This window comes from Lontra canadensis, unplaced genomic scaffold, assembly GCF_010015895.1.
Source record: "Lontra canadensis isolate GAN:19392208 unplaced genomic scaffold, GSC_riverotter_1.0 scaffold1, whole genome shotgun sequence".
In the NCBI taxonomy this organism is placed as follows: domain Eukaryota; kingdom Metazoa; phylum Chordata; class Mammalia; order Carnivora; family Mustelidae; genus Lontra; species Lontra canadensis.
Window position 1 is genome coordinate 62739983 of NW_022630995.1, and position 13933 is coordinate 62753915.

The following is a 13933-nucleotide window of genomic DNA, read 5'->3' on the forward strand; positions in this document are numbered from 1 at the left end:
CAGCAAATCAGGGAGAAGGTTGGGAAAAAGAGTAGCCATGGAAACTGTGCCCAGCTTGCACAAAGTTCTAGGCTGCTTCCTGGGGGAATGAAGCAGGGAGGGGCGGGGGCGGGGGGTGGGCTCATTGAGGCCCCTCCCACGTTAGTCACCCCTCCCTGAGCCTCCTCGCCAATCCTGGCACAGTGTCACTTGGAGCCACACCGAGGGCCCCCGGCGGAGCGCGGACGTACCAGTGAGAGGTCATCGATGACGTGTTGCTGCTCCAACACCTGCAGCCGCAGGAACTCAATCTCCTGCTCGTCCCTGGTCAGGCTGAGGTCGTTCAAGGATGTGTGTCGCTTCAGAGACGCCTGGGCGGACAGCTTTTCTTTCTGCAGCCAGAGGGAGAGAGCAGAGGGTGCTCCGTGGACAGCTTTGCCAACTGGGGGATACGTGGTGTGAGCTCAGGGATATGGGACTCAAAGGGGGATGACGGCCAGCTGGTCCCCAGGCTGGAGGAAGCCATGGATACAGAGCAGAAGCCAACCTGGGCACGGCTGAGAGAAAGGGCTGGCCAGGCAAGGAGGTGGGAGGTGGTTGCCCAAAGGGAGCCCTGGAAGCTGGACAAGGACATTGGTGAGGCCAGCACGCCACCTGTCATCACACACCCTGGCACCTGGACCTCGCACCCCACGGAGCCTCAGTCTTGTTGCTGTAATAGGGGTGACTGATGTTAACTTGGACAATGAGCCTCAGGCTCTTCCACAGACCCTCAAAGGCAAGACACAGTCCTGATCACAAAAACGAACCCCTCTCCTTGGAATGAATGCAAATCCCTTATTGCAAAGAAAGTGCTTGGAGCAGAAATGGCCATGGCTTTCCCCCAGTAAGTGTGCTCAAGAGCCAGGTGGGCTGGAAGGCCTTTCTTTGCCACCACTGAATCCTCCAGAAAACCCCCAATGCTGGTATTGCCACCCCACTTTCTGGATGAAGGCGCTCAGTTGCAGGGGCAATAAGGGGGTGCCTCCAAGGCCCCAGTGGCAGCAGACAGCAGAGCACAGGCGCTGCCTGGCATCTTCCCTCTGGGCACAGAGCCCACAGCACAGCAGGTCCCAGAGAATCTGGAGCAGTGGGGATTGGCGTGGACTGAGCTTATGGGGGGAGGCAGGGGCTGCGGGGAGAACATGGACTGTGAGGGTCAGGGGCTAGAGACTCCCAGATGGAGACCAGAACTTGGGGCTGGCGGTCCCAGGTTGCCAATGGCTCACCATTTCCACGTTCTCCCTTGTGAGGTTCTTGATTTTTTCCTCCATCCTCTGGATGCTCTGCAGCAAATCCTCATTCTTCTTGTTCATTCGCTTGTTCTTCTCCACAAGGGGCTTCAGCTGGACCTCGGTCTCCCGGGAGCGTTTCAGCTATGGACAGAAAGATGCAGAAGGCCACTGGCTTTAAGACCCATCAAAGTGCTGAGGTCACACCACGGAGGCTAGTAGAGATCCAGGCTGGGCCTTCCTTGGGACCGGAGCTGCCACCCTTAGGACCACATTTCCTGGATGGCACAAAACCCTAGAGACCCCACAGACACCTGGCTTCCAAACACAGTATCCAACCTGAGGCTCGGAGGGCTCTGGGTGAGGCAGGAGAAGGAGGCTACAGCCCAACACGGGGAGGTCCACAGATCTGCCCTGGGTACCCCTGTCCACTAGTCCCCAGAGGTCAGGATCACACGCACAGAGGGCAATCCAGTGACCTAGCTGCTCCTGGCCAGCATTGCTTCCTAAGTACAGACCCAGCAGAGAGCTCTGGCCTTCTTCAGATGAGATGGAAGGCCTGGGCCCCCCTCATTGCCAGACTCCGTGCTGGAGATACAAAGATTCGTAGGGTGGGATCAGTCCTGGAGGTGCTCCCTGAATCCCGACAACCAGCAGGGTGTCCTTCCAGTCTTTTTTGTCCAAGGGGCATGGGGGGAGCCCCTCTTGGGGCTGGGGCTGGGTCAAAGGGATGACAAAATAGGGTGGCCTTCCAGTGAATGGAAGAGGAGGGCAAAGACAGTAAAGGAGGTACGAACACTGTGAGACAAGGGCAGACAGATGCTCCGGGCGGGGAAACTGCACACAAAGATGCTCCAAGCAGACAAGAACACAGCTTGCTCAATGCAGTGGGAACAGAGAAAGTGGGGTGATGCGCGAAGGAAGGGCGGGCATGGTGAGGCATGGTTTAGGGAGCTGGAGAGCTCTGTCATTTAGTTTCTACCCCTGGCCCTCAAGGGCTTCAAAGCAGGAGCACTCTATGGTCAGGTCTGCCTTTTAGAACACACTGTGGTAAGCCTTGCCAGGCTTATTCAACCCTCCCCGCAACCCGAGGAAGGGGCCGCATCTTCATCTCACAGACAGAAAACCTGACCTCAAGGAGCTGGGGTGCTGTACTCCTGACCATGTGGTGTACTGGCTGGTACCAAGAGTCAAGCACAGGCACTTAATAACCCTAACCCAGATCCCGGATTTGGGGGACCAGGCTATAAGAAAGATTAAACAGTTGGGGGGCATCCACTCAAATATAAAACGGACTTTGACCCACAGGTTCTACTTCTGGAAATCTACCCCATGCAAAGGAACCTGAACAACCTCGCGATCCCAATGGACAGGGCTGTAATCCATAAAGCAAGTTGCAGAACAATAATACTGAGGGGAAATATCCCATTTGTAACCGCAAAACAACAGCAGAAAGTCCTGTGGTGGATGTCGATATGTTTACGTGAGCATGAAAACCACGTAAGAACCACCTCAGAGAGCTAAGAGTCCTTATCTCGTGATTTTAAGATCAAGGGACTGGCTAGCTGGCCAGTTTCTGCTTTACAAGCTTCAGGGTGCTCCGAATGTTTCAAGGAAGCTCCATCTGTTTCTAATCTTCTTAGTAAACTGTTCTGCAGTGTGCAAAGTTCATGAATGTTTAACTGGAAAGCACACATCTAATACTAGACGTACGGTCTGATTAAACCCATTGTAAAAATATGCCTTTAGGGGTGCCTGAGTGGCTCAGTGGGTTACGTCTCTGCCTTCGGCTCAGGTCATGATCTCAGGGTCCTGGGATCGAGCTCCACATTGGGCTCTCTGCTCAGCAGGGAGCCTGCTTCCCTCTTTCTCTCTGCCTGCCTCTCTGCCTACTTGTGATCTCCGTCCATCAAATAAATAAAATCTTTTAAAAATATGCCTTTAAAAATACTTGAAGGAAATGAATTAATCTTGATCCTGGTTGAGGTGTCTGGGTGGCTCAGTTGGTTAAGTGTCTGTCTGCCTTCGGCTCAGACCATGATCTCGGGGTCCTAGGATCAAGCCCCATTCAGGCTCCTTGCTCAGGAGAGAGCCTGCTTCTCCCTCTGCCTGCTGCTCCCCCTGCTTGTGCTCTCTCTCTCTGAAAAATAAATAAATAAAATATTTAAAAAATTAAAAAAAAATTTTTATATTTGATTTTTTAGAAATTGCAAAAAGGTGACATTTCTTAACACTGTTCATCTCCCGTGTTTTTCAAATAGGATGACTTACTTTCATAATAAAATTTAGAATCAAGAGGAATATGATGAGGCATCCAGAGGTTTATGTACCAACTCCCATTACATAAGAATTCATTAGCTGTTTATCCAGCAAACTTAACACATATTCAAGAAATCGCTCTTCTTACTAGATTTTTTTAACCGGAAGTCCCCGTTCATTATTTTTAAAATTAGAAATCCATGAACTTTAATGCAAAAGAAAGTAAACAGAGATGCAAAAACTAAAAATGGTCTATAATCACACCACCTAAAATAACATCCAACATCCAGCATGATGACAATGTATCTTTGTTCTATAACCTGCTTGTCGTTTAATTTACTGCGAGCCCATTTCCATGGCCAATAAATAGGATCTCTATCGCCATTCCTAAGGACGGCACTCAGTGCACCACAAAAATGGTACATAATTACGTGGCCCAGTACTTGAGTATTGAACAACTGGGTGTTTGTTTCATTTTGGGTCGGTCTCACATAAACAGTGCAGTGAACACTCTCTCCACACCCCTCACATCTCCCACTGACTATTTGCTTGGGATAAATTCCTGTAGAAACAGGGTTGCCTGGGTGGCTCAGTCGTTGGGCATCTGTCTTCGGCTCAGGTCATGATCCCAGGGTCCCGGGATCAAGCCCTGCACCAAGCTCCCTGCTCAGGGGGGTCTGCTTCTCCCTTTCCCACCACCCCACTTGTGTTCCCTCTCTTACTCTGTCTCTGTCAAATAAATAAATAAATCTTTTAGAAATTCCTGTAGAAACAAAGGGCAAGTTGCAGCTTTCTTTACTGGGCATGTGTTCGATTTTTTAATCCGAGATTAATGAGAAAGTAAAGAAAACTGAAAGAAAGTAAAGAAAACCGGGAGGTGTCTACACTGTGTGTTCAAGGCGGGTTTTGTGGCCACAGGGCAGTTTCCTTGCGCCCTACAAGGCAGCAATCTGCATCTCCAGGCAGCATCTGCATCTAGTAAGGCTGATTACCAGTTCGTTCCTTTCGTCTGCCAGGAGGGTATTTCTGTCCTCCAGCTTCCGTATCACCGAGTTCAGCTCAGCAATTTTTAGCTGGAATCGCCGCACGTCTCGCTCGTCCATATGTTGATCCTAAAAAAATTATCAGGATACAAATGTACTTTGAGGAAGCTTACAGGACTCTAAGCGCTCCCAGAAAACCCATGGGATGTGACAGAGAGTTCCTTGTCGGGAGGCCCAATGTCAGGTGGGGCTCCCTGAAGTCGAGCCACACAGATGGGCACCCCAGGCTCCACCAGGGACTCACAGGAAGACTTCACCTCCGATGACAAGACTGCAAGGTCCTCCAATGGTTCCCAAACGGCCAAATGTGGTCTCTGGGCACCTTCATGTCTGAGCCCCTGTCCACGGTGCCTCTCTTACAAAGACCCATCATGGATGAGCTAGGACATTCCTCAAGACCCACTGGGCCAATCTTGCTGACCACTGAGATGCCGGAACCTCACATGGGATCTGCACAGAGCATGCATGACAGACATTCAACCATGTGGTGATTGAATGAATGAGTGAATGAAAGAATGAGTGAATGAATGAATGAGTGAATGAGTGGGTGGATGGATGAGTGAGTAAGTGAATAAGTGAGTGATTGAGTGAGTGAATGTGTGAATGACTGAGGGAATGTGTGCGGGAATGACTGAGGGAATGAGTGTGGGAATGAATGAGTGAGTGAATGAATGAATGAATGAGTGAATGAGTGCATGCACACTGCTTCAGCCTCCTCTGTGCATGTTAAGCACCAAGCTATTGCCCTCAAAGCACTTTCTGCTGGCTAAGCCCCTACCCATCTTGCAGGACTCCGACTTCAACACTGGGCCCCCTCCTGTACTCCTATGGCACACGTGGCACTGATGTCCTCATTTTCTTCCTGTCCACTGAGCTCAAGACGGCTGGAGGCATGAGCGGCCGGATGCTCACCTCTATATCCCCAGGCCTGGGCCTGGCACATGATGAATGTCAGCCCATTTAGGGAAGGAGGGAGGGCAGGACAGATGGACAGATGTAAGGGAGGGAGGGCGAAGGGAGGCAAGCAGGCAAGGTGACAAGAAGAATAACCCACAGAAAGGACAGGTGGTGGTCAGCTATGGGGCCCCACGGCTCGCACCTGCTGCTGTCCTCCTCACCTGGACGCCCATGAGCTCTGCCATGTCCCCTATCCCAGGCGGGAGCTCTCTCTTCGGGCTACTGTGGTACCGTTCCGCCTCTTTGACCTGAACCAACTGCTCATCCAAAGCCTCCTTTTGAAGAAGCAGCTTCTGAGTCTGACCCGTCTGAACCCCAAGTTCCTTCTCCAAGGCCAGAATTACACGGTCCTTCCCTCTGATCTCGTCCATCTGCCAAAGAGAAAGAACAAGCCATCAATCTATGGGCCCGTGACCAGGGAAATCTCTCCCTCTTTGGCCTGAGGCCCGGGAAACAGTTAAGCGGGACCATCAACCTGGGTCAGCCGAACACAGAAAACTCAGGACACAGAGAGACCACAGCCCATGGCCCAGGCCTGCTCCCCTAAGCACAGAGAAGCAAGGAAGTTATGGGTTCGGTGACCTATATGGCCAACTAGACGCTTACCAGTGAAAGATATTTATGTTTATATCTCTCTCGCCTTCATGAAAGAAAATAAAATCCTGATTCTGCCCCCCCAGGCCCCTCCCTCCCCAAACCTCTCCTGTCTGGTTCTCAGGCCTACCCCTCCACCAAAATAGCTCCTGCTAAGCTCTTCAACGCTTCCCTGGCCCCCAAAGCCACAGGACAAATTTCTGTCCTCCATCCTCCTCACCAGCATTGGGCCCATGAACTTCTCCCACCCCTCTAGCCCTCTGCCATGAGAGCTTGGTTTCTATCTTCACAGACTTACCTTGTCTGGCCGCCATCAGTGTCTGGGATTTCCAAGGACTGGCCCTCTCCCCAGTCTGTACCTCTTTCCCAGGCAGTTCTGTCCTCACTTATGACCTTAACTCCCCCATCTGCTGCTGACACCCCGGCGTATTCCCCAGGCCCTGACTTCTTGTGGGGCGCCAGATTCATAGACCCAAATTGATGTGTCTCCTGGGGTCTCTATAGGATCTCAGCCTCTCACATGCCAACATCCAAGTGAGCCCTAGTTCACCCAGCCTGCTCTTATCCCACATTCCCCAGAGGACACCAAGCAGAAAGAAGCTTACAGAAGAGAAAGTTTAGGCCCCGAGCCATACACTTGCACGGATTCCCTACACAAAACCAACAGCTGGGCAACTGCCCCAGTAAGAGTGCTGTACTGGGATGTCATTCCTCCACACCACCACCCCACCTGCCACCATGTCCTTCCTAGAACCTGAGAATGTGACATCATTTGGAAAAGGGTTGTTGCAAATATAATCAGTTAGGAGAAGGTTACTCTGGAGCAGGGTGGGCCATTATGACTGTCTTTAGAGGAGAAGAAGAGGCACATGGACACCCAGGGAGAAGGCCGGGTAGAGATAGAGGGCAGAAGCTGCAGGGATGGGCCCAGGAGCCCGGAAATGTCATGGACCACCTGCAGCCCCAGCAGCTGGAAGCAATGTAACACCCTAGTATTCTGATCACACAACTTACAAGTTACAGCCAGTTCAGATCAACAACTTGGCACACTGGAAAAAGCCTGGTGTCCGGGGCAAGAAGTTACGGCCCAGGCACTAAGCTCCCACTGGCAGGCTATGTGACCTCAGCCAAAAAACATAACCTCTCTGCACCTCAGCTCCTGCACATAAAGAAGGGGATGTAGGAACATCCACCCAAAAGGGGAGAAGAGACAAGCAGGCTGGTGGGGAACTGGGCCACTGGGCGGCCCTGACCCCACCACTTCCCGGCCCCATTACTGAGTCATGTTCCCTGATTTCCTCCTGCACCTCAGTGTTCTCATCTGTGAAATGGGGATGAGAACAGCACAGAACTACTAGGGATGTTTTGAAAATTAAACATGCTAGCACAGGGAAAGCGCCTGGCACTGAACAGGCATCCAGTAGAAGCTAGCTCTGATGAGAGTTAGCCGATGGCACATAGAAGGACTCCACAAATGGTAGCACCTGTCCTTCCTAGACTTTGTCTCCCTTAGGTATTAGGATATTGAGGAAATAAATGAATACTGTAGATGTTTGAATGGTGGTCACTAAAAAGACATGCCCACAACCTTACTTCAGACTCCCGTGACTGGGACCTCATTTGGGAAGAGGGTCTTTGCAGACATAATTAGGTTAAAGATAGTAAAATGAGGAAATCATCCTGGATGAACTGGGTAGGTCCTGAATTCACCGATGAGCATCCTTGTATGAAGAAGAGAGGCCAGACTCGAGAAAAGAAGCTACAGGGAGGAGGCCAGGTGAGGACAGAGGAGAGATGGTTGGAGTGCCAGGAGCCCCAGGAGCTGGGAGAGGCAGGAAGGAGTCTCCCCTGGAGCTCCCAGAGCAGCACAGCCCTGCCCACACCTTGCTTTCTGACTTCTGGCCTCCAGACTTTGTAGGAATTTGCTTCTATAGGTTTAAGCCATGAAGTTTGTGGCCATGTGTTAAGAAAACCACAGGAGAAGAACACAAATGCCCTTGAACTCAGATGCAGACCGCCAGGGCAGACAATGCTGGTTAAGAGCCCCCACCCCCCGGGGAGCAGGCAAGGCGAGCTCAAACGCCTACACACACACACACACACACACACACACACACACACACACACACAGTGTGTGACCTCCTGACACACAGATGGGACCCAGCTTCAGCCTCTGTCAAGTGGGGACACGGAGACCTTTCTAGAACCTACCTTGTCCACTTGTGGAAATTTAGATTTTCGTGCAGAGCCTGGGATATTATAAGCTGTGATCCGTGTTGTCTGCCCCCACTGATCTATGTTAGCTCCCGGTGAACATAAGTCTATCTTATTTAGACAGCAGACCATTAAACACTGATCAAACATGATTGAGATTATAGAAGGGACAAATGGTACTCTCAAAATACTGGGAGGTTTTCAAGCAAAGTTCTACAGTTCTGGAAAACTCTCTGAGTCACCTTTCTTTGAGAGAACAAAGTGTCCTCCATGCCCAGCCCCACGTGACAATCTCCTGGCTCCAGCCCAGGGCCTGCCAGGTGCAGCTTCTGGAACAGCAGCAGAACGTACCCATGGCTCCCCCTGGTGGCAACCCACCAGGAGCTCCCCTCTGCAGGGAGAAGCACCTCGCGGCTAGACAGAAAAATCCTTAAGGATGCAGAAGACCATTTGCCACCACTGATGCCAGTCCAGAAGCAGTAAGAAGTATGTGGAAGGAGTTCATTCATGTCAAACACCCCCCTGCTTTCATGAATGCGACAAATACTGAGCCGGGTGCCGTGAATTGGTACTGGGAAATTCTGTGACCAAAACAGAGCAGAGTCCCTGCCCTAAGAGCTTCGATTCTAGAGGGGGAGGAGCCAATAAACATAATAAGCAAATCAACACTGCATAGATCAGAAAGTGATTGGTGCTAACAGAAAAAAATGAAGTGTGGGAACCAATGGTGGGGGGTTGCAAGTTCACAGGTAGGGCCCCCTGCAGCATCCAGGCCACGCACTTTTTAAAAAAAAAATTTTTTTTATTTCTTTACTTGAGAGAGAAAGGGAATACACAAGCAGGGGAAGCAACAGGCAGAGGGAGAGGGAGAAGCAGGCTCCCCACTGAGCAGAGAGCTGGACGTGCGGCTCGATTCCAGGACCTGGGATCACGACCTGAACCGAAGACAGCTGCTTAGGGGCCTGAGCCATCCAGGTGCCCATGAGCCACACACTTCTTGCTTTGCCTTGAAGCCCAGAAATGGAGCTCCCACCATGCATTACACTAGCTGCTCCCACACAAAGCAACAGCATGTCAAGCAGGACACCTCTGGAATCCCAAACTCTGCACCTAGAAAAGTGCCAATTCTCCCCCACTTACTTCAGGACATGAGCAGGGGGCTTATACCCATCACCTCGGGAAAGGTTCTTAGAAAACAGCCCCCACCATCAGAGATGATGTCCAGGAACAAATGGGCAATGCAGAAGGGCTTCTGTAGTCAACATCCGCTGGGCTGTTCTATTTCCCCAGCCAGAGTCCTGAGGGCCCCGAGGGTAGGAGACTTGCCAAGCTCACTCAGCCAGTAACAGGCTCTTCATTTTTCAACTTCACGTCCAGCCCCCAGGCTGAGTTCTTAGCCACCCTAAGCCTCCAGGACCCTGACGAGGCCACCAATTGCTGCTGTTGGGATTCCCTGACCTGCAGCCCCCCAAGTGTGAAGCCATTCCTTCTCCCAGCTCCTGGTCTCAGCACAGGGCTTTAGGAGAGGGGTGGGGCCAAAGCCATTCCAGTTTCCAGGGCAGGCCCTGATTGGCTCACACCACCCACATGTCCCGTCCCCGGAGAGTAACTAGCTTGGGGACCGATTCATGACCCAATCAGAGCCAAACAGCCTGGAGACAACACAGCTAGGCCCTCCTGTTCTTCCTTATTAGGGGCCAGAAAGGCCACTTTCTCTGGGCTGTGTAAGGACCGGGGTCTGGCACAGCACAATGTGAGAGCCCAGAGGCAGAGAATGTTGCAGCAGGAGGCTGAGCAGAGCCTCACAAACCTGGATCCTGGGGGGCATGAGTGCCTCGGGAGATGTGACCGGAGTTCATCCCAGTCCTTCAGTGGCAAAGGCTGACCGATGACGGTTGAAGCTGGTTCCAGGTGGAATTGCTGTCACTTGCAAGTAAAAGAGTTGCAAGTGACACAGAGTTCAGGAAAGCACACCACCTGGGCGACGACTGTTCCTTCCTTCTCATATGCCCGTATGAGCTCAATACTACGTGCGTTACCGACGAGACACGCTCTCTCGTGGTCTTCAGAGGACCCTCACAGTAGACGGCATTCCCCCCATCTTACGCCAGCTGGGGCCCAGAGCGCTGCACATGCCCAGGCTTTCAGCAGCAGCAGAGTCGCGATGCAAACACAGGTCTGCCTCTGCAGGGCCCGTGTGGTCTCATCGGTCCCACATCCACCAGGACATTTGTCCCCGCAAAAGCTTCATTTGGCCAGCTCCCAATGTGCCCATCAATGTGCGAGTAACTGTGTTAGCCTCGCTCTGTCCCAAAGTTCAGGGAACAAAGAATAAATGAAGATGTGGTGATGATGTAAGGGATGATGAGGTCACACGAGATTAAGGTGGCCCCTGGGTCCACTCTTGATGTCCCTGCAAGAAGGGGACCAGACACGGACACAAAAGGAGGAGAAGACTACATGGCAGCAGAGACTGGAATGGCATGGCCACAGCCAAAGAATGCCGAGGTTTCCCAGCCACTACCAGAAGTTGGAAGGAGCAAGAAAGGACCCTTCTCAGGAAGCTGCAGGGGGAGCACAGTCCTGCTGACCCCTTGATTTCAGACTTCCAGGATCCACCACCATGAGAGAATACATTCTGGTTTTAAGCTACTGAAGCTGCCATCATTTGTTTCAGCAGCCCTGGAAGACTAACAGAGGGCCTAACTGGAATTTATTAGGGGCTGCTGTGCACTTCAGTAAAAGGACATTTCCCAGTCCCCATTGCAGCTAGGTGAAGCTGAGTGAATAGGTGCTGGCCAAAGAGCAGGAAGATGGCATGTACGGAACTTTACAGAAGACTACGCCCTTCTTTACCCGCCCTCCTATTGGCAACCTGGGATGATGATGTGAGGGCTGGCACTCAGCAGGGATGAGGAGCCATGAGAACCTGAGCCACTTCCCAAAGCCCATTCTGAGGGCAAAGCTGGGAGGTACCTGTATCCCTCACGACCCTGTGGAGCCCTGTGGGAGCCCCCTTCAGACCTCGTACATGAGAGAACTAAACTTCCAAATTTTAAGCCCTAGTGGACTGGGGTGGTCGTCCGTTACTGTCTGTTGGCAATGAGGCCAAAGCCTAACAGGTCTAGGAGATGAGTCCAGAAACTGGTGTTGCTGCCCCATGTGGACCATAACTGCCTTTTCTTATTTGTCTTTCTTAAGAGGTATGTTAAATATGTAAGCAGGGGCCCAAAGGCCCTCCCTCGTTTCTAATCCGACCCAGCTGACAAAGAAATGAAACTCAGGCCAGCTTCTGAACACGTTGCCATGAGCAATAGGCCTGCCTGAGGAGTGACATATTCCAAACTGTGAGATAACAGGGGAAACGGACATTTGTTCTTGTCCATTGATTCTTCAAGTGGCCACTTTAAGGGAAAACCACACACACACCAAGAACACCTGAATTGAGGATATGCCTGTTTAGTGCTAAAATGGAAAAATCCTTCGGTGCATTTTAAATTAAGCTCCAGCAGTCCCTTAAGCAAATATTTGTTCCTTCCCCCATTTTATTTACTTTAAATATAAACTGCTCCTGCAAGAGAGGAGCACAGTTCATGGGTCTCCTGTTACAGGAATGATAAGCTGGAGCTCACTTTATTCTCATCACCCTGGGGCAGGTATGGGATTACTCCCATATTGTAGATGAGGCTCAAAGATGGTAAGCAACTCGATGGGGTTCACCCAGTGAACAAGACCAGATTCCACCCAGAGCAGACCTTCTCCAAAGGCTCCCTTTCCCTTGATGTGACAATGCCCCCCCCCCATAAACACACACACACACACACACACAGGCACGCACGCGCGCGTGTGCGCACAGACACAAAGAGAAAAGGAGCTGGAGATTACTTCTGAGAATTCAGTATCAGTATGTGCTTAGATCCTCTATAAATTAGATTATTGGGGTGACTGGGTGGCTCCATCGTTAAGTGTCTGCCTTCGGCTCAGGTCATGCATGATCCCAGGGTCCTGGGATTGAGCCCCGTATCAAGCTCCCTGTTCAGTGGGAAGCCTGCTTCTCCCTCTCCCACTCCCCTTGCTTATGTTCCCTCTCTCATTCTGTCTCTCTGTCAAATAAGTAAATAATCTTTAAAACAATAAAAAATTTTTTAAATCAGTGTATCTCCACTTGCCATTCTCAGAGCCGGATTGGTAACATGCAACCTGACACTCTTCCACCAACTGGGTGACTGATCTAGAGCCAGTCCGCTGGACAGGGACCCTGGGTCATTTTGCCTCCAATCCCTAAGTCTCTTACAGGGTCTCCCTCAGAGCCCCTCCCCCAGCCTCTACTTGTATACTCCCCATACTGGGATACTCACTATCTCCCCAGGAAGCAGACAGCTCTACTCTTTGGAGTCTTCAGAATCTCACAATCTTTTGGGTATTGAGTGTGGGGAATGAATGACCATGTCCTCCAATGACCAAAAAAAAAGGCTCATGACCCTAGAAAATGTTCTAAGTGCCTGTCATCCAAGGTCCCTGCCCCTTGCCTTTCTAGCCACCTGCCCCCTAGAGTTTGTCACAGGCACAGTGGGATCAGGGCCTGGCCAGGACCAGGCACACAGAGCAACTTGGTACTGTCAGTGAGTAAGTGACCCAGCCAGGACCCAGGGACTCTCTGCTTGTGATGTCACTTTCCCTAGACCAGTTTCCTGTTCCACAAAATGAGACAGCAGGTAAAAACCACTCTCAGCAAACAAGTCTGGGTACAGAAACCTGACAGGGAGACCAGGCCAAGTCCCTGTATCCTAACAACTGCAGCCACTGCTCAGCCATCCATCCTCCCCACCCCCACAGCCACAGTCCAGGCCCGACTCCCTCTGGGCTCCATGGGATGCTTCAGGGGGTGCACAGAGGACATTTGGCGAAGTGTCCACCCTGAGTGTACATTGGGAGAAAAGATAGGCTGCAAGCAAATGTCTTCCATCATTATTCTGCCAGCCAAGCCCTGTGTGCTCACTACGATGAGGTCTGCTGGAGGACGTCCCCCAGGGCATGAAATCCCCCTCCTGCAATGTGACCTTGACCAAGGTCATCCAGAGGCAGTGTACACTATAGAGCTACATGTCTGGGAAATGGAATCATGCACTCCCAATTCGGGGATAGGGGCCTGGGAGCAGGCAAGGGGTCTCAGTCTTGCCGTGACGTTTCTGTTCATGAACTGTGTGATGGGTGCTTAAGGGTTCATTATCTCATCTATCCTTTTTGCCAGAAATATTTCATAATTTTTTTTTTTTTTTAGAGTGAGAAAAGCAGGAGAGGTGGAGAATCTCAAGCAGACTCCATACCCAGTACGGAGCCCAACATGGGGCTTGATCTCACAAACCTGAGATCACAACCAGACCTGAAATCAAGAGTTGGACACCAAACTGACTGAGCCATCCAGGAGCCCCAGAAACATTGCATAATTTTAAAACTTTTGTTGAAGGCAAGAACATCAATTCTCCCGTCCTTGACAATGGCAGTTTCCACTGTATTTTCATTTACTATTTTACAGGGAATCCAAGTATCAAACATTACCATGGCTATTTTAAAGTTATAGGAAAATTGATCACACCGTACTCCTTCTTTCACCCA

General features: G+C 51.1%; 1 protein-coding gene across 4 annotated transcripts in view; it reads right to left on the reverse strand.

Moving 5' to 3' along the window:
• Nucleotides 1-13933, reverse strand: part of JAKMIP1 (janus kinase and microtubule interacting protein 1) — a 67594-nt gene that overhangs the window by 43301 nt on the left and 10360 nt on the right. For all 4 annotated transcript variants that reach the window (XM_032855342.1, XM_032855324.1, XM_032855333.1 and 1 more), the window contains 4 exons: nucleotides 5671-5880; nucleotides 4502-4621; nucleotides 1248-1394; nucleotides 231-371 (listed from right to left, as the gene is read on the reverse strand). In XM_032855342.1, coding sequence (XP_032711233.1) covers nucleotides 231-371; nucleotides 1248-1394; nucleotides 4502-4621; nucleotides 5671-5880 — 618 coding nt within the window. The remainder of the gene's footprint in view (nucleotides 1-230; nucleotides 372-1247; nucleotides 1395-4501; nucleotides 4622-5670; nucleotides 5881-13933) is intronic.